The 24,595-nt window shown below is 40.8% G+C and overlaps 1 protein-coding gene across 19 annotated transcripts in view; it reads left to right on the top strand.

Moving 5' to 3' along the window:
* TRIM9 (tripartite motif containing 9) overlaps positions 1 to 22,133 on the top strand; it is a 113,755-nt gene extending 91,622 nt beyond the window's left edge. For 5 of the 19 annotated variants that reach the window (XM_065941497.1, XM_065941491.1, XM_065941495.1 and 2 more), the window contains 3 exons: positions 16,169 to 16,472; positions 19,623 to 19,785; positions 22,071 to 22,133. In XM_065941497.1, the coding sequence (XP_065797569.1) occupies positions 16,169 to 16,472; positions 19,623 to 19,785; positions 22,071 to 22,133 (530 nt within the window). Of the gene's footprint in view, positions 1 to 12,156; positions 12,346 to 14,872; positions 14,915 to 15,335; positions 15,360 to 16,168; positions 16,473 to 19,622; positions 19,786 to 22,070 lie in introns of all 19 variants that reach the window. The other 14 variants (XM_065941490.1, XM_065941482.1, XM_065941478.1 and 11 more) reach the window with 9 other exon arrangements.
* The last annotated feature ends 2,462 nt before the right edge of the window (positions 22,134 to 24,595 follow it).

Genomic DNA, 24,595 nt, shown 5'->3' with positions numbered 1-24,595 from the left:
ACTCTCATTTTGGCAGCTTCTCTCTGGGAAAAGAATTACCAGCTTGAGAGCAGTTGCCTTCCCAAAGCACCATGCTAAGTGCTAAAGCCCTCCAGGAGCCTTCCTAGGTGCCATGCAGAAGGGCCTCAAGGGGGATGGCCTGGTTTCCCATGTGTGTATACAGCAGTTTGATTAAAGAGTGAAGTGCATGCCATCAGAGCAGGCAGACAATTTGTAGCAATGTTGTTAATCTTTGTTTACCAGACCTACGGGAAAACTATTTCTATTCATAATGCATCATGGAAATCATACTATTCTGCTAAAATCAGTTATAGCATAGCAGCCTGAGCACTTATGTCTCTCTTTTCATCCTGCAGGAGGATGTAGTTTCTAAGTTTCGATTAATGTTCATAAGATTATGGTGTCTAATAAATTACAGGATTGGAACTGCGATCCTTGGTACCACAGTCACAGAACTGGGGGTCATTTTCTAAAAGAAACTAACGGAACAAGTCCTCTTCCAACAAAGAAACTGTACTGTAGAAATTAATTTTCTCCATGAATTTTATATATTGTGTACAAATATAAGGTATGTATCTAAATACAAAGAACACCCTATCATCGTGTAGATGTCAGTATTCTCTGTTACTGCACAGAAGTGATTTTCTCATGATGAAATAAAGTTCACACACATACTTTCTCCATAACTTTGGTTTGTTCTATTTGTTTCTCCCTCATTCTAATTCATTCTAACAGTAAGACAAGATTTAGAAAGCAAGAAAAAACATAGCAAATAGCTTGTTTAAAAAGCAAGAGAGAGATTTGATCAGTCTGTAACCATTGAGAAAAATATAGACCTAAAGAATTTTTTGTTTTTTAGAAATCAATGAGAAAATATTAACAGAGTTTTGATATATTAACTGAATTTATACTTTATTAATCTTATTTCCTACCATTCCTGAAAAGGTTCACTGTGGAGATTTTTTTCTTTGCTGCTATTGTGGGTGATGGGATGGTTGGTTTGCTTTCTACTTTAACAAAATCTTTTATTTTGTTTTTAGCAAGAGTTAACCCCTTTCCAAGGTTCAAAATAAAAAGTCTGTATCACAGAAGGGTACAATTTCATATGTGATAGCAAGTCTAACTTGTATTTTCATGCATTTAGTCCAAGGTTGAAATCACTTGTCACTTTACCCTTTGAACTATCACAAAACCTTCTGCTGACCTAAAGGTAAAACACGTTGTTTGTTGTGACTTCTGACCTTTTTTTTTCAAAAGCAAATATATTTGTCTATTTGTTGGGCATTATTTGATAAGTGTCTGCTGTATGCTATGATATGGGTATTCAACGTTGAGCAGAGGTCACCCCAGATGTCACGGAGTTCACCGTCTAGGAAGAGAGACAGGCCTTAAAGAAATAGACACACAAATATTGCATATTTACAAATTATGATAAACACTGTGAGAAGGGGAAAGGGGACTATAAGGAAGACATGATTTGTGTAAGGGAATCAGGAAAACAATGAAAAATAATTTAATGCAATGGAGATTATAAAGAATGTGTTACCAAAAGAGATAAGGAAGGGAAAACACTTAATGACATGAATTCAGGTTTGGTTAGTTCCCTGAAAGCAAAGCTCTTGAGAATGGACTTAAAACTGCCATGAGAATAAGGCCAGCTGAAGATCTAAACCAAAGTACCCTGACTCAAGAAGAAGCGTAACTGTAGGCAGTTAAGAATATTAATGAAATTTTAAAATAAGGCCCATAGCCTGGTTATATATATATTTCTAAATGATTCATTTAATATCCATGATGGTTGTGTCACAGTCTCTGAAACCATCTGCAGAAGAGTATTTGTTTAAAATATTATATAACAAGGCTCTGTTAATAAAGTCCTCAGGCTTTTTCTGTGTCTTGAAGTCTATTCTCTTGCCAAAAACAATTTAGACATGGGTGAGAACAGAACAGAAAATTTTTGTTTATTTCCCCCTACTTTTCTCCTACCTATCTAAATAGACTGTACTTTTTTCCCCCTTTGTTTCAAATCTGGAGAAAAAAATAGATAGACCAAAGATAATATTCCTGGCACTCAAATAATTCACTGATGCTATTATCTGGCTGATAAAAGATCTTTCCCTGACTTCACTCAGCTCTCAGAGCCAGGGAACCACTTCATGCAGCCTTCTCAGCAGAAAAGAAGCTGCAGCTCACCAATCCTTCAGGAAATTAAAGCACAGAGAGTTGCACCTTCTGTGTAAAAAATAGAAACCTTTGCCTAAAAAGATCATTTTCCTTGGACACATTCTAAGAATTACTAAAGAATATGAACATTTTAAAGACTCTTCATCTATGTTTGCAAATTGCTTCCAGATATTACACGAGAAACCTATGAGCCATTCCATTTTTAATATCACCTGAATACTAGTATTTAGAGTTTAATTTCAACTAACAAGCAGCTTCTTCTAAAAGTAAAAACGTTTCTAAGAGAAGGTTTTTAATTCATATTTTCATAGAAAATATGATTGTCTTACATCTAATAGTGACATGAAATACAACATCCTGAAGGGAAAATGGATATGATATAAAGGGAAGGAAAGACTTCTCAGAAAGAGAGAGAGAAATCTAAACAGAAGGAATAACTGTACGTAAGGCAAAGACTTCAAAATATGCCTTGAGCTGACTTTGCAAAGGAATCCTTATTCACTCAAAAACATTAACTGAGCATGTCGATTTCATGATCACAGAGATGCACATAGCATGTCCCTGCCCTAGAGCTTATGGACTTTATTCTTCCTCCTCCCTGAATCTCATGGCACCTGGCTAAGAGTGGCGAAAAACTGCAGTACCCCCTCATCTCTCCAGAACTAAGATATCCACCCTACAACATGGGTAGTCATCTTAGAATCAAGATGTAAGCAACAATGACCTATGATCGGCACACACACACACAAAAAAGATACAGAAGCTTTTGTGATATTCTCACAGTTGATCCCTTGGTGTCACTTGGCTCTCACCTACTCTTAGTTTACCCACAACTCCATTGAGTTCATTGACCCATTTTCAAAGAGCACAACAGATTGGAGGCATCACATTAGAAGAGAGAAGAAGAAATTGGTATAGAAGTGAATTGAGGCTGTTGGAAGCCTTGACCAAAGAAAGTAACTGGAAAAACTGAAAAATTCAAAAAACCAAGAGAATGTTCTTAGGCATATGCTCAGATTAAGAAAGTCAGAAAGTATGCAATGTATTTTAGAATGATTTCCACCTAATACATTTAAAAGTCAGTATGTATTCTGGAACTCTTGGTTCAGTTCAGTTCAGTTCAGTTCAGTCACTCAGTCGTGTCTGACTCTTTGCGACCCCATGAACCACAGCACTCCAGGCCTCCCTGTCCATCACCAACTCCCAGGGTCCACCCAAACCCATGTCCATTGAGTCAATGATGCCATCCAACCATCTCATCCTCTGTTGTCCCCTTCTCTTCCCACCCTCAATCTTTCCCAGCATCAGGGTCTTTTCCATTGAGTCAGCTCTTCGCATCAGGTGGCTGAAGTTTTGAAGTTTCAGCTTTAACATCAGTCCTTCCAATGAACACCCAGGACTGATCTCCCTTAGGATGGACTGGTTGGATCTCCTTGCAGTCCAAGGGACTCTCAAGAGTCTTCTCCAACACCACAGTTCAAAAGCATCAATTCTTCGGTGCTCAGCTTTCTTTATAATCCAACTCTCACATCCATACATGACCACTGGAAAAACCATAGCCTTGACTAGACGGACCTTTGTTGGCAAAGTAATGTCTCCGCTTTTTAATATGCTATCTAGGTTGGTCATAACTTTCCTTCCAAGGAGTATGCGTCTTTTAATTTCATTGCTGCAATCACCATCTGCAGTAATTTTTGGAGCCCAGAAAAATAAAGTCAGCCACTGTTTCCACTGTTTTCCCATCTATTTGCCATGAAGTGATGGGACCGGATGCCATGATCTTAGTTTTCTGAATGTTGAGCTATAACCCAACTTTTTCACTCTCCTCTTTCACTTTCATCAAGAGGCTCTTTAGTTCTTCTCTTTCTGCCATAAGGGTGGTGTCATCTGCATATCTGAGGTTATTGATATTTCTCCCAGCAATCTTGATTCCAGCTTGTGCTTCCTCCAGCCCAGCGTTTCTCATGACGTACTCTGCATGTAAGTTAAATAAGCAGGGGGACAATATACAGCCTTGACGTACTCCTTTTCCTATTTGGAACCAGTCTGTTGGTCCATGTCCAGTTCTAACTGTTGCTTCCTGACCAGCGTACAGGTTACTCAAGAGGGAGGTCAGGTGGTCTGATATTCCCATCTTTTTCAGAATTTTCCAGTTTATTGTGATCCACAGAGTCAAAGGCTTTGGCATAGTCAATAAAGCAGAAATAGATGTTTTTCTGGAACTCTCTTGCTTTTTCGATGATCCAGCGGATGTTGGCAATTTAATCTCTGATTCCTCTGCCTTTTCTAAAACCAGCTTGAAGTCTGGAAGTTCACACGGTTCTCGTATTGCTGAAGCCTGGCTTGGAGAATTTTAAGCATTACTTTACTAGCGTGTGAGATGAGTGCAATTATGCAGTAGTTTGAGCATTATTTGGCATTTCCTTTCTTTGGGATTGGGATGAAAACTGACCTTTTCCAGTCCTGTGGCCACTGCTGAGTTTTCCATGTTTGATGGCATATTGAGTGCAGCACTTTCACAGCATCATCTTTCAGGATTTGAAATAGCTCAGCTGGAATTCCATCACCTCCACTAGCTTTGTTCATAGTGATGCTTCACAGGGTATTAAGTATATCTCAGAAGGCTTTATGGAATCACAATGTAAGTACTTCCCCCTCCCCTCACCAAATACTATGATAATAAGCCCTACTTCATTTTGTGTAGAGCTTCTAAGAACTTTCTTCATTATCCTTTAAAAGATTCTGTAAAAATGATAGCAACGTGAAAGTCAGCAAGTATTTATAGGATACTGAAATTCAGTGGAGGAATTGTATAAAAGCTATCCATTTTCTGTAAGGGCCTAAGGAAAACATAAGGATTCTTCTCTATTTATTCTATGACCACTATATAGACTTTGTACCTCTGTACCCATCACTAGTGTCTAAACCTCTCTTCTGTTCTCTTACTGTAGCATTCCAGATTTACTCTATGTTTTATTTTCTTATAGCTGCCTTAACAAATTACAACAAGGTTAGTAGCTTAAAACAACACAAATTTTTCACCTTACAATTCTAAAGGTCAGAATCTTAATTAGGTTTCACTGGGCTAGAAGTGAAGCATCAGCAGGACTGCATTCCTTGGAAGCAGTTCTAGGGAAGAATCTGTTCAGTTTCTTTTTCCAGCTCCTAGAAACCACCTATATTCCTTGACTCATGGCCCCTTCCTCCATCTTCAAAGCCAGTAGCATAGCATCTTCCAATCTCTTTCTGACTCTGGTCCTCCTGTTTTCCTTTTATAAGAGATCCTTGTGATTAAATACGTTGGGCCCACCTTGGTAGTCCAGGATAATCTCCCATCTCAAGATTCTTAATTTATTCTGTAAAGTTCCGTTTGCCATATCAGGTGACATAGTCACAGATTCTTGGGGTTATGACATGGACATTTTTTTGGCAGGTCATTATTCTGCCTACCACACTCTATGAGAAAAATATTATTCTTGTTACCCCACTTTACATATGGCAGAATGGAGCCCAGGAGAGGATAAATAATGTGTCAGGCCTGAGCCTTTCAGCTTCAGTGCCCAGCACAGTACATTTTGATGCTGATATGAGAACAGTGCTATTTGCACTCAACCAAAAGGAGGGAAAGAGAGAAAGCTATCCTAAGTCTATTTGCTAGATGTCTGAAAACAGCTTGTAGAAGCAGTACTGTGTAGCTGTTTCACATATTCATCCAGAAACCCCAGGCAGAAATATGATTTTTAACACTTTCAAAGAGTCACATTAGAGTTTTATTCTAAAGAATACTATTCCTGCTTTAAGAAAGAGATGTGGGAATGGCTGTCATTCCTTAACACACACACACCTGTCCAGGCTGATATTTCTGCTTTAAGAAGGAGGTGTGGGTATGGCTGTCATTCCTTAATGCATACACACACACACACACACATACACACACCTGCCCAGGCTGAGGTTCTCCCCAGTGTGGACATTTTTCAGCAGGCAGTGACCAGTCGCTGCCTGAGAAGGAAAAGGATGTCAGAGCTGCATCTCTGAGGTCCTGGAAGGACCCCACCAAGTGAAATCTGGAACTGGGATCCCTGCTCAGGTTGAAACCGAAAAGTTACTTATTCACAGAAACGCTCAGCCCTCCAGATCTCGACTGTGAGGCCAAGTGGGAAGAATAATCAGTGATGGTGAGAGAATCAGGTTGTAGATAAAGCTATAAATTCCAGCACTGCCCACACACAGGAACTCAGAGCACAGAGAAAATGTGCTCTCAAGCATCCTCTTTCTTGAACATCCACAGGAGCCACCTGCCCAACACTCCAGGATTGTTTTATCTAATGACAACTAAAGGGTTGGGATTCTTGAAATGATGTCTTAGAAATTGCTTTCTAAAAGGGGGACATAGAAGAGGTTATTCATAAAGATTAAAATGCCCTTTTCTCCCCGTTAGACTCTCAGCATCACAGTTCCCTTTCAAGTGTGATAGCGCCTTCTCCCACACATCGTAGGAAATAACCCAGAGAATAGTCAGTGATGCAGGCAGAGTGTAGGCAGAATGTAGGCCCAGCATGACCCCAGATGCCTTTGTTCACAATCTCTTTGCAGATATTTTATAGTAATTGGGGGCCGGGGTAGCCACTGCACTCTTAAACCTTGCTGCACTAAGACATCCCCCATCCCACAGGAGAAGATGTAACCTTGTGGGAGAAAAAGAACCTCACCTGCTCTCAGCCCACCCATCCCATGTGACCAGAATCCCAAAGGCTAGGGTGATGTGTTTGCCTTTCAATCTGCATCCACCACAGTCCCCAGAACTACTCTATATATCGATAAGAAAGATTCATCCTCAATATAATGCAGGGTTTGGAGAATGATAATTAGATCATCTACACAAAGCTGGGTCACCCCTGAGACCACCAATACATGCCCATGGCCTATAGCATCAACCTTACATTTTATACATTTCCAAGGCACAAAACAGAGCAATGACCTTACCACCCCCAAAACTGTATCCACCAGGAACTGATCTGCCTGTGTCCCTATCCAGTCACATCACAGCTGGTAGTGTGGCTTAAATGAATTCCTTAATCTTTCTGGACTTCAGGGTTTTGTTTTTGTTTTGGGGGGCAGGGGGTGGTTTTGTCTCTAACACTTTAAACTTAGATGATCCCTAAATTCTTTATAATGAATACATCCTGGTTTTCTTCAAAATTACTGCTGAAAGCTGTGAATTATTTCAGTAAATGCTATGAACAAGTATAGCCACCTCCTGTATCCTCCAGGGGTGTAGTGGTTCTCAGAGCCTGCCTGTGATACTGAAAATGCAACACTAATAGGGATAGTTAATAAAGGATCATATAAAGGACAGTGTGTGGTCCACTGGAGATATTTTCTGTCTGCCTATGCTTTACTCTTTCTGACTCTGAGCATCAGCCCGCCACCTCCCCCCAAAATTGTGTTTATTTAGAAGAATATGCATTTCCAGGACAAATTCTTCAAGGTAGGTAAATCATACTTGAGCAAATTCAGGTAGATTTTACAAAATCCAAAGTGAGAGGCATAATGATAGCTTTCAAAGGTCAGAGAAAAAAGAGATTTTGTTCCTTTTAATTTTGACAATATGTATGACATCCCAGGGAATTTCCTGATTTTTCATAGGACTGAATTGGATCCAAACCCTATTTTTGCTTCTGGGGAAGGCACTTTGCATCTGACCCTCTGGGGGTCCTTCGGTATCTTTTGCATCCAATCTTTTGTATTAATAGTTTCCTTGTAAATAATGACCTGATGTTCTAAACTGGAATGGAGGACTTGGTGACAGAGTGGGCAACTGTCCCAGGGTGGAAAGAGGGTGTTTCATTTCTTCTTTTAAAAGGAGCTTTTCAAAACAGATTTGTTTCTCACTTCTCAACTGCAATTAACGCTACACTTAAGAAAGATTAAAATACCACCTTTCATTATAAATTATGTACCAGTGGGACATAATTGTGACTTGGGGTGCTTATTAGATCATTTAAGGAAACTTCGCCTTCTTCATTCATTTCTTGGTCTCTTTAAAGTCCTCCCAACAAAAGCAAATTATTTTACATTTTGTTTATAATGGAACTGGAACTCATCTTTAATGCCGCTTGTGCAACTCGTAGTGACATATTTGCCTTATTTTGCTCTGAAATACAACCATTTTGTTGAACTAGTGTCCAAAGGCTGCTTAAGTTATGAAGCTTTCCATACCAGACAGGACGATAACCAAGAATTCTACAAGAGCATAAAGGGAGCTGGGTTAATATACATTGTCATAAGGAACCCCTGTCAATTTGCTTTTCCTCTTTGAATTCCAAAATTAACACCTCAAAGACTACACATTTCCAAAGAGTCTACAACAGCCATAGAAATCTCTAGTGCACTGTACATGTTGAAATCAGTCAAGAAATTCTGTCTTCAAAAGTGTAAAAATCAATAGTATAAGACAGATTTTCTCTAAATGTTTCCCATTTAGTTACTCAGTTCTAATACAGTGTCTGCTAATGAAAAAATAAAATAAATATTCAGTAAGTCAAAAAGAGCTACACCACTTAAATATCCTTTTTTTTGCCTCATACCCAAAAGTCAGTAAATAATAAGTTTGGTCCCCAGTCAATCTTTGCTTTGATAATTCTTGATTGTTTCTTTCAAACAGAGGCCCCAACTCCAGAATCAACCAGTTCCAGGTGGAAAGGGAAAGTGGTCCAGGCAAAGACCAGAGGAGAATGACGGTCACTGACCGAGCTGAGGGAAAGCATGTCCTGACACATTCCCATTATAAACATAGTCCCTCTCCCAGAGTTACTGATATGCCCAAAATTGCTACACCAGTATTCAGCTGGCATTGTTTTCCCTTGCTCTTTTGGCTAAACTGCTTTTGCTTACCAAAGCTCTTCAGCAGACAGGATCACTACATGTGATGAAACATAAGAAATTTAAAATATTTAAGGAGATATTTATCTTTCTCTAGTGACCAATGTGTTAAAAATCAATAATAATTATCCTGAATATTAGCTATAACCTAAAACATAGCTTCATATCACGTATTCTGAAAAAAACACTAACCCAATTCCTCTTTGTCATGACTAATAGAATTTTAATGGCTGAAAAGCCTTCTCCAGATCTCAGTAGTTATGCTTTGAGGAAAGGTAAGGAAGTGGGTTTACATCCTTTCTGCATCCCAGGGTATAAAACAGAATACACACCATAGCTGTGTGTGTGCTCAGTGTGAGTTGTGTGATTTGGCTAAACATGGGTGTAGCATTACTGTTCCCAGTTTTGTCTTATTGCCTTTGGTTCATGTCTTTGAACATGTCCAGAGGGGCACAATGAGGAGAGTAAAGATTTGAGATCCATACGTTAGAAGAAAGATTGGAAATCAATTCTGTTTATCGCAGAAGAGTGATTATTTTTGAAGGGAACTGTGACTGCTCTTGAATATGGCCTCCGATAGTAATGCTACACTTGAGAAGTAGGGCTCCCAAAGTGGTATATCCAGAACAGTGTAAGCAATAACTACAACAGAAGGGTGCTGCCCAGAGGCCATGAGATCCCTAACCGAGGGGACTTCAAGGGGAAGCTTATTATTGCTGCCCAGATGACATCGAGATAAGTGTCTTCCCTCGAAGACTCCTGCAACCTAAGGTATTATCAAGTGGTGTAGATGACCTATAGGCGACTGACCTAACATTTGCACCCTGTGCCAAGGGAGAAAGGCACAGAGCATCTTGCTGGGATCAAGTGCTCTCTCTCTCTCTCGTGCTCCATTTGGACCGTTTTCATGAAGCAGTAGGACATTTTTTTAAAAACTCCTTAGAGAAGATGGGGTAGGAGTACAAGGTAAGAGCCCAGCTGGTAGGGTATGGGAGACCACAGGTAAGAAAAACTCAGAGCAGAGATGGAATGATTGGGTAACATGGATATTAAGTAGGCTTGCCTGAATAGGAAACATGGCTCAGGACTGAGAGAACTCAAGGAAAACTGGGTCATCAGTAATGGTTCACATAAAGGGTAGAAAAACTAACCATTTCAGTGTTCAGTTACTAACCCCATGAATGGCCATAGCTGCCCTCAGCACCCATCCTGCAGAGTGGTCCCATCACCAGCTCTAGGTGCTCCTTCCTGGTGCTGAGACTAGAAGAGGTGAGTATGATGGGGTTGGATTTGCTCCCCGAGTCTGGGTATAGTACACGTCTCTTCACTGGTTTTCAGATGATTGCTCGGGGGTTCGGTATACTCCAGAATTCATTTTATTATGTGTGTCCTTTTCCTTAATTATTGGAGCAACAAGCATTTTAAATATAATGAATTAATTGTTATCACCTGGTGAAAAATGCATTTCTAAGAAAATTCTTGTTAAAAACATTTCACTGAGATAAATACAGTTGTAAACTCCCCCCCTAAAAGATGCCCATATTAGTTTGTGGTGTTGTGCAATTGTCTTTCAACTTTTTCTATTAAACTAAAAGACTAATTCTCTTTTGAGATAATTATAACATAAATCATTTCTTAACAAGAAATGGTCACACATGCCAATTTACTCCAACCATATGAAGTTTAGGTAGAAGAAAATTGGAATGTATTATTGGGAACACAATGCCTCAACTCCATAAATAGCAGTTCCTTTTCTCTGAAAAACTCATTTGTACTTATTAAGAAAAGAAAAAAATTTCCCCCAAGCTAAAAAAAAGTAGCCTGAAAAGCTCATTTTAATGTTATAAGTTCAAAAATAAAAATGAGGCTGGGTTGGCAGTATTAAACTGAAACCTGCTGTGCCCTGCTCTGAACTTCTCAAATAGGATCCCGTTCTGCACACATATGCTACATTGAGTATGCATGGAATAGCATTTTGATAGAATAAGGATGTGTTCAATACAGAGGAACATGCTAATAAACTCAAACCAGAAAAATATTCCCAGGAACACTTTAGCCACCAAAACAAAATTATTGTTTCAATGAGAAGAAATTTCCTTGGTGGTTTTGGAACTAGAATACTACCATCATGCTATCTGTATTTCCTGAATTGTTACTATCAAATTGAGTTCTGAGAAGTCCCCAGTTGGTAAAACATGTGTCTCTGACTGGATCATTCTACAGCCTACAGCCACCTATTGTTTAACAAACGAGAAAGGAATGATTTCAGTGATTTAGAGGTGAGAAACTACCTCTAAATTACTTTAAATTCTAAAACTAGTTGAAGCAATTGATATGTCCTTACAAATATATATATATATATATATATATATATATATATATAGTATAATAGCCATCTTCATTCCAGACCTATCTGAAAATATTTTTGTCAATAAAGACCAATGTACCTCACCACTGCCCGTGGTCATTTATTCTTAGAGAACCAGAGATATTAAAGGGCACCCCTAAGAGCTGATCTTAATTCAGAAACAAAGGTAAGGCTCCTTTCCTGGTTACTTGTTCAGCCCACTGTCCTTCTCTGATTTAAAGAACAAATCTTGAGTATGCTGGTATAGAAAAACCATCTTGTCCATTTAGAAACAGAAATTTATAAATTAAGAGAGAAAAGGGAGCATATGGAACAGCAGAGTTAGTAAAAAACCGTCACCACCTAAATAGAAACCTTTTCAGAGACCATTGTTGTACAGATAGTAATACCCAATAGACGTGAAGAAGGTAAAGTGTTGATCTCTTGGTCATCAATGGGTAAATTTAAGGTTTCTAAGTTCAACTCTGAAGATATTTAATTAAAAGGAAACTTCCAATACTTTCTGTACCCATAAAAATCAAGGGAAAATGAAGACAATTGTTTGTTATGTTTGATGTATCCTTTGGTTTGAGTTCTGTCCTGCCGAGAATTCCCTAAACCACATTGGCCTCTATGGGGTGGATGAGGCTTTGTGCAAATGCATTCGTGAGGCAGGTCTTGGGGAAGCGTGCACGGCAGGTGGCAGATTTCTGATCTCTAGTTTGCATTGATCTTACATTTAGACACAGACTCAGAAGAACAGACAGTCCCTTTTCCAGTGCCTTCGGAAAGATTGCCGCTCCGTAGAATGAGTCCTTTCTCCTCCACCCTTAATCTACAACCCAGCTTCCCCGGGAGAGCCTACTTTGATTTCCGATCCTCACCCCACCAGCTGAGCTTGCATTCCTCTTTACAGTCTCTCAATGCACCGGGTGAGCCGAGCTCGTCTGACCTTTCCTCTTGATCTCTGTGCCTTGAAGGCATCTTGGAAATACCTGTTTTGTTCTTGCTGTTCATGTGCGTGCGGAGGGCAGAGAGCTAATCTCTATGTCTGTGGCCTGCTTCCGGTATGAGGAGCATTTGGATGATGGGAGATTTGTGGCATTCTTGTTTGTGTGGCGTGAGGATAAACATCAAGCTGTGGTCAGTGTATATAGTGGCGTTGAAAAGTGATGAGTGAAATTGTTCTTTTTGCACAAGCTGGTACCACCACCGTGGGAACCCTGCTCTGTCATCACATGCCATGGCGTAGCACGCACAGGTGCTGGCTGAGGGGAGGCTATGGCCTTAGTTTGGAGGTTTGCAACCCTGCTGTATCCAGGAAACCAGCTGTGTCTGGGAGACTGGATCAGTGCATCCAGCCTGGAGTGGTCTGATTAAACATAGACTCAAGAGATCTTTACTGAAAAAAGTAAAAAACTTGCCAACAGCAGAATGCATCATGCAAAGCAGGCAAACCAGAGATTAGAAAGTGAAAGTCTTTTCTGCAAAAGCCTTGCTCACTGGTCAGACAGTCGTACTCAAGGCTGATTTTTTTCTAAGCAAAGGGAAGGAACAATCACCAGCTAAATCAGAAAGCCTTAACTAGCCTCAGGCCCAAAGATGGGAGTCACAGAGAAGTCAGGCCTCCCGAAGTTTCCCACAGCGGAGAGGGTTGTGACAGGGTTTCAGGTTTCAAGTTGGACTAGTGATACTATTCCATGAACTCTGTCTAGAAAATAGAATCTTAAAACGTCTAAGACGCAGACCCATTTGATCTCTTCAGGACTATATTGTAATCAGGGCTACACATGATGCACATTTTACATTTCCAGAGGCTTCTTTTGTTTGTTATTTTATTCTGTTTGCTCATCCCACATCCTGGAATGAAGAAGGCCACAGCATGACAGTGCAAAAAGGATGCAGGGACTTCAAGCTCTCTTTAAAATGACTGTTTTTCTTTGTGCTTTTATGTTTCTTCTTGTTTTTCTGTGCACTATTGGCTTTTAAACATGCTTTGTTATGGAACTCTTCACTTGTGTCTAATGTACTGAAATATTGTTATAGTCTTTGTAGTGTATATTGTCTGAAAAATAAAATGAAATGTGGGTTTGGGGATATTTGATGGCTGTATTTGACACCATTGTTGTATCGTTGAACCTTAAATGTACGATGGTGTATTTAAAGTAGTGTAAAAAGATTTCAGAAAACTTGTTTGGAAAATGATTTGCACAAGGCATGATTCATTTAAAAAATTTAAAAGCCCTATTCACATTCTGCAGATTTATTTCCAGAGCTGGATGAGATACAGTTTTAAAATTCCATGTGTTGCATACTCACTAAGTTCTCAGCTGTGAGTAGGACTTGAGATAATAATTGATAGAAACTAAACAACTTAGCAGTAGCAATAGCAGCAAACATAAGTAATCAGCCATTTTTGCATAGGAATTCATCTCAGAGAAAAATAAAGTAACCAAAAGTAAGGTCATAGTCTTTACATTTTGTTTTTAATTCAATCATTAGTCCCTTCTAAGGTGCTTCCTTAATTCTTTTAAAATTCTTTCAATTCAGTGGATTATCCTTAATTTAGCACTTAAAGGCCTTGCTGAGTTGAAAAAAAAATTAAATGATCCTTTCTAGGAGATGTCCTGGTGCTCATCAAAAACACATTTCAGCCACTAGCACCACTTTAAATTGTAGTTCACACGCCTTTGAACATTTTAAGACTAGAATGCTTCATTCACCCTGATGTAGCCTCTCATGGAAGAGGTAAGAGTACCCAAATATTAAGGAAGGGGGAGGTGGATGCAAGAGTTCCACAGGTGATTCTAATGTATCTCTGAGGTCACTCCACCCCTGTCAGCCCCCATGCTGGCTCCCCTCCCTTAGGTGAAAAGGATGATGTAGTAAAACAATCTGAGAAAGAGAGGAGGCCATTTTTGTCTTTATTACATTTATTTCATGTCATTATTAATAATTACCAGATGTCTTTATTAACATATGGATTGCATCACATATTTAATTCTATAATTATCATTTGACTCGGGCCCAAGTCACAATAAAGGCCTTTTGGCACAACCAGAGTTAGAAGAACATGGAATAGTGATGTAGAATGGAGCTTTATCAAGATTCAGTGATTTCTCCACTTCAATTGGATGAATTTTTCTCATTTTCTTCTGAATATGAAAACTTTAATGGAAAAGGTTAAACTTAGAAGACAATAAAAATTTAAGCTCTACAGTTTAGAAACAATTGGAGGAGACTTTATTAAATTAAAAAAAAAAAAAGATCTACTATTCATTTTGAAAGAGCAGAGAAGCAGTTTTTACTCCAGCAAGTAAACTAACATAAAAAGGGCTTTGGTTTTTCATGAATCAGGCCTCTGGTGACTATTCAGCCGGTGCTTTTTATGTGTATACAAATAATCTTTATTGACTTGGTTGTTGTTTCATAGCTTTGATGTGTAGTATCTCTTTATAGGATGCAATTTTGAGACACAATCTGCATCTTACTCTCAATTAGGCAAGTATACCTATTGTAATTGTTATCTTTTACTTATGTGCTTGGTATGCTCCATTCCCTTCACAAAATAAATGGTAGCAGCTTATTCTATGTCAATAAAAATTGTTGAATTGTCATTCAAATCCCACTATAGCAATTTATCTCATACTTAGAAAAAATTGAAAAGATGCCTGTATTTTTAAATTTTGTACCTCAAAGAAGATTACTTTCCCCCCAGATTTCTTGTACAACAATGCAAGCACTCATTATAAGCAGAAAACTTGTGGGCAAAAGGTACTAATCAGACCAATGGTTATAGTGTATGCAGTTTTAAACTTAGCCCTTTTTGGTGTTAGTCTATCAAAAGAGACATGTATTCTTATCAGTGTCAATTTTGCCTCCTATTTCTCTCTCCCATGCCTTTCACTTGGAATGACAACAGTTGACATTAAAAAGCTGTTGGCAGGTATGGAATAACCTTATTCTGTTACCAATAGCAAAGACCAAAATGCATGTGAGGTGGTTCACAAGTTTGATAAATCAGCAATTCCGTCTGTCCGGAGGAGGTTCTTGGTAGGTGGCATTTGGAACCCAGGCACAGCACTATATACAAAGACATCATTCCATCTGCACCTAATCGCCAATACTTTTTACATGTTTTAGGAGTAACACGCACACTGTATTTGTGATGAAAGGAGCAACCGGTCTTACATCCAAGTCTCAATCACTCGTGAGAATTAGTTTCTGTTGCTGATAGCTCCAAAGCTTCTGAGTTTTCATGAACACTGAGGAAATTTTCAAAACAACTAAATTGAGCACTTCTGTGGAAGGAGTATTTCCGTATTTCACTGAGTGTGTTTTATCCCTCCTCCATCTAGGACTCTAGTTACTAGCCTTCCCGTCTCAGGGTTACACAGGCCTCTTAGTGCATCCCTCTTCCCTTATGTCTCTGGTGTACTGTTCTGCCAGTCACTGGGTGAAGGGACTTGATGCCACTTCACTCCCGGATCACCTGGTTGGGAGTGCAGTCTGAGCCAGGTAACCCCTGCTGAATCGGTCGTGTGTCATCCATCTGTTTCTGGGTGCAGAGAGCCCCAGCCCAGGACGTGCCCCCTGTCTGCTCACTCATGGCCCCTTCTGGCTCTGGACACTTCCTTCCCGCATGGAAGCATGAAAATGGGACAAAACACTCCTCTCCCGCCCAGGAGTAAATTACCGTGTGAACTCGTTGGGTCCGTCTTAGTAACCAACCACCCTCCCTTCTGTTGTCCCCAGTGGCCTGGTTTGCTTTCGACCCTGGCTCGGCACACTCTGACATCATCTTCTCCAATGACAACCTGACGGTGACCTGCAGCAGCTACGATGACCGCGTGGTGCTGGGGAAGACCGGTTTCTCCAAGGGCGTCCACTACTGGGAGCTGACAGTGGATCGCTACGACAACCACCCCGACCCTGCCTTTGGCGTGGCTCGCATCGACGTGATGAAGGATGTGATGTTAGGAAAGGACGACAAAGCTTGGGCAATGTATGTGGACAATAACCGGAGCTGGTTCATGCACAACAACTCGCACACCAACAGGTATCCTGCAGCCCCCTGCAAGCAAGCCTTCTTCATGCTGGCTTCTGGTCCAGAACGATAGCCCAAGTTCAGAGACCTATTAAGTAGACAGCATGAAGGAAGTCGGGCAGACCATCTTTATTAAGTAGACCTTCTACTGCTCTTAGCCAAGTCTATCCTGGTGTTTTGCTTTTTGCATAATGACAGGGACATGAACACTTTCTTAGACCCCTCATTGCTGTATTCCACTTAGGGCTGCAAACTAAGAATCCTCATGAATATTCATTAGAGAAAAACATTCCAGGATTCTAAAACACAGTCTTACGACTTACCAGAAAAGCACTTGTGTACAAGATACTCAGTTTTTCTGAACATCAGTTTCCAAATCCATCAATTAGGAAAATCATATTTTTCCATGCAGAAATGTTCCCATGATTAAATGAGACATGCAAAAATGCTTCCCATCAATAGCATCTGAAAATAGAAGCCACTGTCTTATTATTATTATCAGTACCACTGTTCAGTGGTATTGAGCACTTTAAACTAAATCTTATGGGTTTATTTAAATTTATGATATATTTAAATCTTATGGATGCCAGTTTGGATAGTTTTATAGTTGAAGAACCCTCTTAGTATATGGATTCAGAGCAGCCAGTTTGCTGGGGAAAGAGAACACAGGAATTGTTTTAGGTTTTCCTTTACCACCAAAATCTAGGCAATTATAATTTAACTCATACTATAATATTTTCTCTAGACTTCCTTTTTCATTTGGTTTGTGTTTTCTTCCTCAAATGTATTTTTCACAAATTTCCTAGGTAGAGAAGTGTCTCTTAGGAACCTGGTCCACCCTATTCTCAAATGCATCCCCAGGCTATCTTCTTATTGGTGTCTGGAATGGGGGTGTGGGAGACTACAGCTGTATTCAGTCAGAAGGAAAGTGAGTCGGGCAGTGGTAAGCAGTGGGCTCCACTGTCTCAGCTTTTTCTCTGTGCTCATCACTGCCTCTCTTCTAGCCTTCTAGGGCCTCCACTTCCTCTTCCCTTGGATAGTGCCTCTACATCTACATTCAGTCATGCTTCATTCACTGTCCCTTGACGTGAGCACACGTTGCTGGCCAAAATCGTGGCCTTCTCTGCCCACCAAAGCCAAATGAAAAATAGGGAGACAGAGTTTGGAGGAAATAGAAAGGTGGCTTCAAATTCTCAGCCACTGGAAAGGGGAACACAGTAGGCTCACGCCTCCCCCACCATAGGGAGTCTAGGGGCTTCTATACAATGAGGAACAAAGGTATTAGGATCTTGATTTCTTCCTCTTGCATTGTTTCAAAGACAGTCATACTGGCTGGTGTCAGTAACCCAGTAACTGAGTCTGGCAGTTCCATGGCTCTGTGGCCTTCTTTCTGATGTGTAACTACAACGGGAAGGGTGTATAAGGGTAAACACCAGATAGGGGATGTATGCAGCACAGAATCAAAGGAAAATAGGTGTGAAGTGTAGCTCCTGCAGAGTTAGGGGGCAAAAGAAGCAAACTTAGTCACAGACCTACAGAGTTAGGAGCAGTGAAGTGAAAAAAAAAAAAACTAGGACTGTTCAGGCCTGCTCACTGTTCTCTTTATCTTCCTGGTTCTCAGGAGCAGGAAAGAAAAAGACTCACTCCTCATTTTTACCCTTTTCACTGCAACACACACATGCCATTCCAGCCTAGTCTCAAATCCTACTATGTGTAGAAAAGCTGTTACCTTCAGGGATTCACATTTGAGGGACCCTCTGTCACCAGATCCCTAATGCCATCACCTGTGTACCCCCCTTACTTTTCCCTTTCAACTTCTTTATTTTGGAATGAAGGGGTAATAACGAAACTGCCATACTATGCAGAGAAACAGTTTTTTAAAGCAGAACATGTCTCCTTGCATGTAAACTGCATGTCACCAGGGCCGTCACTACTGAAACTGAGAAAATGCCAAGACGCAATTGATATTGTGTTTTTAACATACTTAATATATATTTATTATATTTGATATATATTGTGTTTTTAACGACTGTGCGCAGTCTGTGTACTGCATCCCAAGGGGAAAAGAAAAACACTCTCACATGTCTGTGAGGCTGAAGTTCAGTACTGCTAGATCTCAGTGAGGAGGAAAAGGACAAATCTGATTATCCAGGCTTAATGGCTTATATGAAACCATCAGTTAAAGCATAAGACACAATTTGTTTCCAATGACAATCACTCCAGCTCCTACAGTATAATTCTTTCACCTTACAGAGAGGAGATTCCTCTTCAATGTTGCCATTTTATGGAGAGCTTCTAGCTTCTCAATTAAATTTCAGTATGCCCCAAATTACTATCTTTCTGGAATGAGTTTTTCTGGTTAATGGATAGCATGAGCCCCCAAATCCAATTTTTCATGCCTGTGTTCTAGGTTCAGCTTAAGTGCCTCTTTACTTTGACTTTCAAATTAAATCATTTTGGATTGAATGATGCTTAATTCACAACTTGAGACACGGCTCTAGGTAAAGTTCTGATAGCCTAAAGGCTACTTTTTGTTCCTGGTGCTTGATGCTTATGACTCCGTGTGGACACTGTGTGTGAAGGGGTTCACTCTTAGCAACAGCAGAGCAGCGCAGTGAACCTGTGCATTCTCAACAGGGGCGTGAGAATTGGTTCAGGGAGCAAGCAGATCTTACTTTTTTATATACATGGGCTTCCCAGGTGGCGTGAGTGTTAAAGAATCCGCCTGCCAGTGCAGGAGACTCTTCTATATAAAGCAGGAGACGTAAGAGACGTGGGTTTGATCCTTGGGTGGGAAGATTCCCTGAAGGAGGGCCTGGCAACCAACTCCATTATTCTTGCCTGGAGAATCCCAGAATCCCATGGACCGAGGAGCCTGAAGGGCTGTGATCCACAGGGTCACAAACAGTCAGACATGACTAAAGCGACTGAGGACAGCACCACACAGCTATACATACAGCACATGAGAAGATAAACAGTGTATCTGTGGCATTAAAATTTATGTGAGGCAGGGTCACTAAGAGGAAAAAAATGTGTTAAAAGGTTCCGGGGGTAGGGAATGATCATTTTAAACAGGTTAAGAAATACTGGTTTAACCATGCAAACAGGGCGCTTCTAGAAGGAGGACGGGCAAGTGAAACCCCGTGTTTTCTTTTTCCACAGAACTGAGGGAGGGATCACCAAGGGGGCCACGATTGGGGTCCTCCTCGACTTCAATAGAAAAACCTTGACGTTTTTTATCAACGATGAACAGCAAGGTCCCATCGCGTTTGAGAACGTGGAGGGCCTGTTCTTCCCGGCAGTCAGCCTCAACAGGAACGTGCAGGTGAGCGGCTGCTCCATTTGTGAGGCTGCCCGCGGGGCGGTGAGCTTAGGCCCCACCTTGGAGGGCCCAGACCAAGACTCGGAGGAGAGGGGGGTGCGGGGCAGGACAGACGTGACAAGGGAGATAATTCCAGACCAGCATAAGCCCCTTCATTATATTTAGACACAGTTTGGTGAACAGCAGCGGGGGAAACTGGGATTCTCTGGTGGCAGGCTAATGACTGTCCTCCTGAGCCCTAGATTCCTCTCTAGTGGAAAGGAAACTCTTGAACCCGCTGGCCTGAAAGCAAATGAAATGACTGACGCAAAGCCCCAGGAGTGCCTGAGAAGTGAAGGTGTGAGCCTGAAGTGCTAACAGGATGCTTAGAAATCTGGGGCGTCTCCACTGCAGTCTTATCGCTTCTGTTAGGGAGAGAAAGCATAGCCCCTGCCTGCAAGTCAGTTAGTAATGATTTTTTGTAAATAAAAACAACAGGGTTTTCTTATTTGCTCATTCAATAAATATCTACTGAGTACCTTTGATATGTCAGGCACTATTGAAGTATTTTAAGTATTGTTGTTTATCAGTGAAAACACAGAAATGAAAATCTTGCCCTCTTAGAACTTGCATTCTAGTTACAAGAGACACAGTAAATAATAAGCACAATTATAAGCTGTGTTAATTATATAGTATATTAGAAGGCAGTATTGGAAAAGACCCTGATGCTGGGAATGATTGAGGGCAAGAAGAGAAGGGGGCGACAGAGGATGAGATGGTTGGATGGCATCACTTACTCAATGGACATGAGTTTGAGCAAACTCAGGGAGTTAGTGAAGGACAGGGAAGCCTGGCGTGTTGCAGTGCATGGGGTCGCAAAGAGGCACACACGACTTAGCAAATAAACAATAACAACAACAAGGCAATATGCAGTGGAGAGAGGACAAAGAAAGGGTACGGGACCAACAGTGCCAGGGGAGGGAGGGCAGTGGCAGTCCTAAGCAGGGTAGTCAGCATAGGTGGGCCTTATTGCAGTCACTGGTGAGCTGAGCCTTGAAGGAAGTGAGGGAGTGAGCTGGGTAAGGCTTTCCAGGCAGAGGGAACAGCCAGGACAAAGTTTCTAAGATGTGAAGGGCTTCACACTGGCAAAGAGGGGCCAGGAAACCACAGCTGGGGCAGATGGGGGGCTGTTGGAGAACAGATCAGGGCATGGGAGAGGAGGTGCCCTACCAGCTGCTGCTAAGATGGGAGCGCTCACTTCCGTCTTGAGCTGGAACTCGACATTGGCTGTGAACTTCACTCAGCAAATGACTGCCAAAAGATAGTTAGGGCTTAAGCATCAACACAGCGCTCGTGATTTTTGTTGTATACAGAACTACCATCTTGGGAGCTATTTTAAAAAACCATTGTTATTTATCAGTATGTGCAGTAGAAGTGATTGCAACCCAGTGACCTCTGCCCTTCTCTCTTGCTGCAACTTGATGGGTTTTTCTGGAAGGCTGAAATCTAATCCATCAAGAGCTTGGCTCTGCATTGGACCAAACAAAGCCATAGATTTCCCTAGAAGTGTGTTTTGGAAAACACTCATTCAAAGTTTTCCGCTTTTCTAGCTGCAATAGTCTTTTCCCTTGCAAAGACTATTGTACTCAATGCTCTTTAGAGGTTTCTGGGATGTTCTGAGTATCTTCAAAGAAAGACTCTTAGACTGGGGAAGACAGGGACAAGGTAGAGAGAGATGACAGACAGCACTGCATGAAATGGTTCTAGCCTGATTGGTACAGCCATCCACTGAGGTCTGAGGTTAGACAGAAATCAGTGAAATTGTTTAAGTGCCCATGTCTCCTCATTCTTGGCAATCATCTAGGCCATCCGAAAGTGAAAGGCTTATCCTAATTGAAATAACTAGGGGACAAATAATAGGGGAAGGGTTGTCTGCTCATCTTTTCTCTATCCATGGATATGGCAGTGATCATTGCAATGTGGCCAACAGGCTTTGCTACCTGCAAATTAATGCCTCTGTCTTCAGTAATAAGGAACACAATCTCCCCAGAATTCTTTGAAGAGGCAGGTGGATTCAAATCATATTATCAAGTGTTTCCAGGATCAGGGAACCCAGCATGGTGGCCAGGTTCTTAGCACAGGCTGAATTCTACTGGAGTTCTCTGTGATGTCTACTAGAATAGATGTTACAGAAAAGTGAACAGATCCCTTGCTGAGTTAGGAACAAGCCCACTGTGCCCTGGGGAGGGGGTGTAGTTGGGGGGGGGGGCTCCTAAAGTGCCTCCAGGACTCACAGTCTCTTCCCCTAGGTCACGCTTCACACGGGGCTCCAAGTCCCCGACTTCTACTCCAGCAGAGCATCAATAGCCTAAGAATGTGCTGTGGAAGCGCCAGCTGCCTGTTCTTACCTCCCACCTGAGAGTGACCGCAAGGAGCTCAGCCAGACCTGGAGGGAGAGAGGAGGAGAAACGCTGGTCCGCATACCCACAACGCCCCCACACACACCCTTCCCTCCAGCCTCTCTACTGCTGTAAAGCCTGCATTCTCTTCCATAGTCAGCAGTTCTAGCCAACAGAGGACCTAGACAGCCCACCGTGTCACTTTGTTTCCAAACCCAGATTTTGCTTTTATTTACATTAATTTTTATGTAGGTGAGTTATCTTTTTTTCTTCCGATCATGTCATTGGTGACTTACAAACTGGCACTGCCAAGAGAAAATTCTCCTAATAACTTTTTTCTTAAGCTCTCTGTCAAAGAGGTAGGTGATAGGGAGACGTAGGGAAGAATGAGCTGAACTTGAAGCTTGCCATTTAGAATGTTCTTGAGTGTTCTTGCCCTGTGACCTCTCATGCAGCGTTACCTCTGCATAGCTAGTCTTTTCAGCAGTGAAAACTTTTACTATCCATTGAAGCACAAAAATGATAGCTACACAACTGCATAGAGGTCCATAGCAGTATAGGCTCAAAGGACATCTGGGTCATTAGAACGGATCAGAAACCCTGGTCACTGATTGAAACTGGAAAGTCTCTAAACATAGGCAGGCCAGGGGACTTCATGATTTGGTTCATTTATTTATCACAAGTTTTTAACTGAGAACCTATTATGGACCAGACACTGTTCTAGATGCTAGAGACACAATAATGAATACACAGGTGTGGTCTCTGCCCTCCTGGAGCTTATATTGTCCCAGGAGAACAAACCAAAAATAAAATTATTGCAAACTGTTGCTAGTACTAGAAAGGAAGTAAAAAGGGCCAAAGATGGTCATTGGCAAGATCTTTCAGATCCCCCAGAATGATGCTAAAAATCCATACAGTCTGGTCATAGCACCAGAAACATGCCAACTCAATGCCTTTCCAACTGTGCTATTTTAATTATGGTACCTGCTGCCATTCATCACAAAGCCCTTCTTTAGTAGAAATGATGTCAGCATTCTCATTTGTTAATGCTGCCGTGATACTAAGCCTTAAAAACTTAATGTGAAAAAAAAAAGTAACAACCAGAAGGAGGAGCTCTCATTCTCTGTAATGGGGGATCTTAAATTGCAGCTCACAGCATTCCATTCTCAGGATTAATGCGCTTGTCTCCGTTTAGACTCACTTTCTGTGCCTGTCACAGGTGAACTGTCCATCCACTCAGCTGCCATCACAACCCACCTTTCTGGACTAGTTCAATTAATGTTTGGAAGGAAAATGAAATTGTAGGTCACTGCTCTGCTCTTAACAGAGATAATAGCAAAATAGCAGAATAATAAACTTATTACTTCCGTGTAGAGATAGACCTATATAAGTAAGCTTCCTTTCAGATTCTTTTGTTTGACATGAAGTTTTAGAAAATGTTGGATCTTGAAAGAAGTTCTGGGTTAGTTGTCTAAATATTTGCCAGGGAGTCAAGAAATTCATCAAGAAAAAAAGAAAAAAGTAACGAAAGAAAAGCAGTAGGTTTGGAAAGCTAGCAAATTAAAGTTTGGGCAAAAAGTAATACGTGTAAATAGCTAATAGTTTACTTTTGTGCTTTATTTAGATTATTTCTATCTGCTGTGGTGTTTTTCTAATTAAGTGTACCTAATTTATTGAATGGGTGCTATCCTGTTTGTGTCCACCTTGGTTTTTCTTGGCTACAGAACCACTCTGTTGCAGGCCAACACTCATTTGATATTTGATTTATTCTCCAATGAGACTTGATGGCTGGGCCGCTGTAGACTCATAGTTACTCTTGTTCTTTATTAAATTCATCCTGCTAATTAGATTTCTAGTGACTGGTAACACATAGTTTACACAGAATTGCAATTATAGATACATAGAGCTCCTGTACTAGAAAAAAAAATGGATATTTCTGGTGTACCAATAAATGATTTTTATGAGAGAACATTTTATGTCTCTTTAGAATATCATAGTTTTTTTGCCTATTTGGGATGACAGTTCGCCTTTGTCAGAGCAATATTTCTTCAGCAAAGTGTCATTGGAAGGTCCCCCAGGACTGGGGAAAGCAGGTGTACTTCATCCCATCTCCTCAGGAGCCTGGCATTGTATCCTAGTGGTACTGACCTCCTCAGCTTAACTTCATATAAAATATTAATAGTTGATGCCGTTGAGGCTATGCTTCCAAACACTGGGGACTTACTTTAACAAACTTGCTCCTAGAAGAGCCGCAAACTTGTCCTGCAAGATAGAGTGTCACTAACTTTTTCAAACATGGTTCCTTCACCATGTCTTAGAGTGGCTAAGCAATACGATTGTTTTTAAATAATTACAACATTGTTCATCTCCCTTGTTTTTTAGCCTTTTAAAATGAACTGCCTTGGGTTTATATTAAAAGAAAAACATCATCTAAA

This window comes from Muntiacus reevesi, chromosome 7 (assembly GCF_963930625.1).
Source record: "Muntiacus reevesi chromosome 7, mMunRee1.1, whole genome shotgun sequence".
NCBI classification, from domain to species: Eukaryota; Metazoa; Chordata; class Mammalia; order Artiodactyla; family Cervidae; genus Muntiacus; species Muntiacus reevesi.
The sequence above is the reverse complement of the archived record's forward strand: the minus strand, read 5'-3'. Positions and strand labels throughout refer to the sequence as shown.